The following is a 3,575-nucleotide window of genomic DNA, read 5'->3' on the forward strand; positions in this document are numbered from 1 at the left end:
ATGACTGTGTAAGCATTTCAGCTGCTCTTTCTGCTTGTGCAAACTTACCGGCACTTCATTATGGGAAAGAGATTCATGGTTTCATGATTAGAAGTGCATTTAGCTCTGATCTGTTTGCTGAGAGTGCACTGATAGACGTGTATGCCAAATGTGGAAACTTAGTTCTTGCTCGCCGTGTGTTTGACATGATGGAAGAGAAGAATGAAGTTTCCTGGAACAGCATTATTTCTGCTTATGGGAGTCACGGTTGCCTTAAGGATTCTCTTGTCCTGTTTCGTGAAATGTTGGGTAATGGGATCCTGCCTGATCATGTCACCTTTCTTGGTATATTATCTGCTTGTGGCCATGCAGGCCAAGTGGATGATGGAATTTTCTACTTCCATTGCATGATTGAGGAATATGGGATCCCAGCTAGGTTGGAGCATTATGCTTGCATGGTAGATCTATTTGGGCGTGCTGGACGTTTAAGTGAAGCATTTGAAACAATAAAGAGCATGCCATTCTCCCCAGATTCTGGTGTCTGGGGAACATTGCTTGGAGCTTGTCGGGTCCATGGCAATGTTGAGCTTGCTGAAGAGGCATCAAGACATCTTTTTGACGTAGAACCACAAAATTCTGGGTATTATATACTACTCTCAAATATACATGCTGATGCTGGAAAATGGGGGAGTGTGCTTAAGGTTAGAAGTTTGATGAAGGAAAGAGGAATTCAGAAGGTTCCTGGGTACAGTTGGATCGAGGTTAACAACAACACTCATATGTTTGTTGCAGCAGATGGAAGTCACCCACAGTCTGCTCAGATATATTCAATGCTCAAGAGTCTTCTTCTTGAACTGAGAAAAGAGGGTTATAATCCTCAACCCTATCTTCCTACACATCCACAAACATCGGGGATGTAATTGCTGGAAAGTTTCATTGTCTCCTCCTGTAATCCTAGCAACTTCAGGATTAGGAATATGGTGCTGACTCTGTGAATTATGGTAAGTCAGGGAATGAAAGGTTGTTGAACTATTCTATTTTACCAATTGCTAGATACATTTTTTATGTGCGTACTTGGGTCTACAGTTGTCACCTATAATGAATGAAGCTTAAAGTTTTTATCATCTGCTTTGTTGCATTGGTTGGAAGCACAACAGTGAAAGTTAGATGAATCAAAAGTTCTTCCTATACAAAACTCCGAAGCTAGATGTGCTTTGGGTGGGAATAAACAAATATCAGTTCTTATCAACAAAGAAGTAAGCTAAGATCGCTGGCCTCTTAATTTGTCTGTTGCCCCTGTCATTTTATACTTTATAAAAGGATAATCTTTCCTTGATAAGTACACATTTGATTTCTTGCTTCAGTGCATTATATAGGACAGAGATACTAGTGCTTCAAAAAAAAATTATTTTTATTTTCTGGCCAGGGAACATGAAACGAATTTTTGTGAAACTGTATGCTGTTTTGTTTTTCCTTTCTTGACATTTTAATTAGAGTTTTAGTGAGAAAAAAGCTATAATCATTTTAAAAACTGACAAGTGTGTAATTATACATAGCTAACTTAAAGTGTGTAATTAGACATTAATCCCTTTTTTTTTCTTCTTTGAATCATTCTATAGAACCAGATTAATTTTTGGAAATCATTGGAACTGATCAAGTTGGGCTTGATCTGCTTAGGTTTCCAAGCCCTACGTTTATTTTAATTTTATATTGTGGTCAATCTTATCATATACCCATTTTTCTTGGTAGTTACAGTTGTTCCAGCTTGGGCAGATGTATTATATTTATTCCTATGGCTTAGGTAAGATATAACTGCAAGATTGTAGCTTTTGGTCTGAAAATTACTATGTTAATTTTTAGGCAGATAAGTCTCTGAGGTTTGAACCCTTTGCTCTCTTTCATTTTGGCATCTTCAGCTATAGAATTAGAGCTTCAAGTAGGTTTCTGTATTTTGTTAACCCTTCCTTTTGCGTTATGTGAGAATCTCTGGAAGTGGTCATTGTTTTGGGGAGTGGAAAGATTGTTTTGTTTTGCAGGAGAGGAGGCAAATATGTGCTTAAAAATTTCTTCAAGGATTGTGCTGGAAAATCCATTTGCAGTTGTGGGTACTGAGATGAGCGTTCGACACATGATCTATATCATTGCGGAGTGATTTTTGGAAGTGCACAGAAAGGAAAGCTTCCTAATATTGTTTAAGAATGTACGTTTACGTTTGCTGTTTTCTGTTTAAGACAGCTTTAAAGGCTTTTGATATGTAAGAAGCTTGAAAGGTTTTGACTTATCTATACAGCCTAGTATGAATTGATAGTTGTAGTGACTGAAAGAAATTTTAAATCCGTTTTGCCACTTACTGGATATTTGTTTTAATTTATTGGAAAATAAAAATTCGTAATTAGTAGCTTATTATGTTTTGATATATGCTGCAAGAAATGAGGGGAATGTATAACTGGGGATTATCACGTCAATGCATTGATCACAGAATCACGTCAACATAATTCATTAGAAGCTTTATGGATTCTCGAATATCCAATTAATGCAGATCCAACCCAATGACGGGGTATTTCTTTTGTTGTGTTTCGTTCTAAGCATAGATGTGCACGATTAAGCTTTCAATTTTTTCTGATGTGCGACTCTGAAACCTATGTATCATGACCGTCTTTCAAAGAACTTGAAGTGACACAATCCAGACATTGTATGGTACGTTGTTGAATGGACGTGTTAAACAGCTCAAGCATTTCATGGCATTCTGTACATTACTCTGACATTACTTATCAGAATTCATATGAACTAAAATAAATAGGATCTCTACGCGGGTACTTAAAAAGCATTAGAAGATATAGAGAATGTTGTCTTAATTTTACTATGTGAACTGTTGTCTTAATTTTGCGGTTTTTAGTATCATGGGTTGAATTCTAAGTCGTGGTGTATGTTAACGGCATGTCTGATTTATTAGGTACTTAAGATTTTGGGTAAGTTATACATATACAACATCTACATTAAGTGCTTTTCCTCAATTTGAAACACAAACTAGCCTGTTAACTTATGTTCGAACTTAAGTTGCACGTATGATCTCTTGCTGATAACGTGTTACTCTTAAGTATCTCTTTTTGATCTTTGAATTTGAGAATACTTTTGAGTTGACCTTCATTCCTTTCTGATGCTGTGTTATGAAAATTACCCGTTTCGTTGACTCCCATAGCCCTTGCTGATCCGACATTATCCTGGATTCCTGATGTATTGGATTTAAACCTTTTTTATAGTCAGTTTTTATATAATCTCGTGATCTTACTTTGGGTTTATGGTTTTGAAAGATAGTACTATTTTTGCATGTAACGGGCTTATTTTTAGAGAGAGGTGGAGCAGCTTATGTACTGTGATTTTCTTCATTTTCTTCTGTGCACATAGGCTAGAGTGCTGACCACATAAGCTATTGTGTTCTCTGGAGGTATTGTTTTGGGTTCTCTTGATTTCCTTTGGCTTCTGAACTGTATTTTGGATGCCAGGGAAGGCTTTTCTTTCCAGCTTGAAGGAATGGATCACAAATTTCATAATCCCATTTCTGTCCTGAAATGTTTTCATACATGAGTTTGTTTTCT

At 36.6% G+C, this 3,575-nt stretch overlaps 1 protein-coding gene across 1 annotated transcript in view; it reads left to right on the plus strand.

Annotated features, from left to right (window-relative positions):
- The window catches only part of LOC117622233 (pentatricopeptide repeat-containing protein At4g21300), a 5,728-nt gene extending 3,403 nt beyond the window's left edge, over positions 1 to 2,325 (plus strand). The window contains exon 3 of the mRNA XM_034352830.1: positions 1 to 2,325. This exon is cut by the window's left edge and continues 1,861 nt beyond it. Coding sequence (XP_034208721.1) covers positions 1 to 899 — 899 coding nt within the window. The 3' untranslated portion in view covers positions 900 to 2,325.
- Positions 2,326 to 3,575: the final 1,250 nt, after the last annotated feature.

The sequence above is a fragment of the Prunus dulcis genome, chromosome 3, assembly GCF_902201215.1.
Source record: "Prunus dulcis chromosome 3, ALMONDv2, whole genome shotgun sequence".
Taxonomy (NCBI): Eukaryota; Viridiplantae; Streptophyta; class Magnoliopsida; order Rosales; family Rosaceae; genus Prunus; species Prunus dulcis.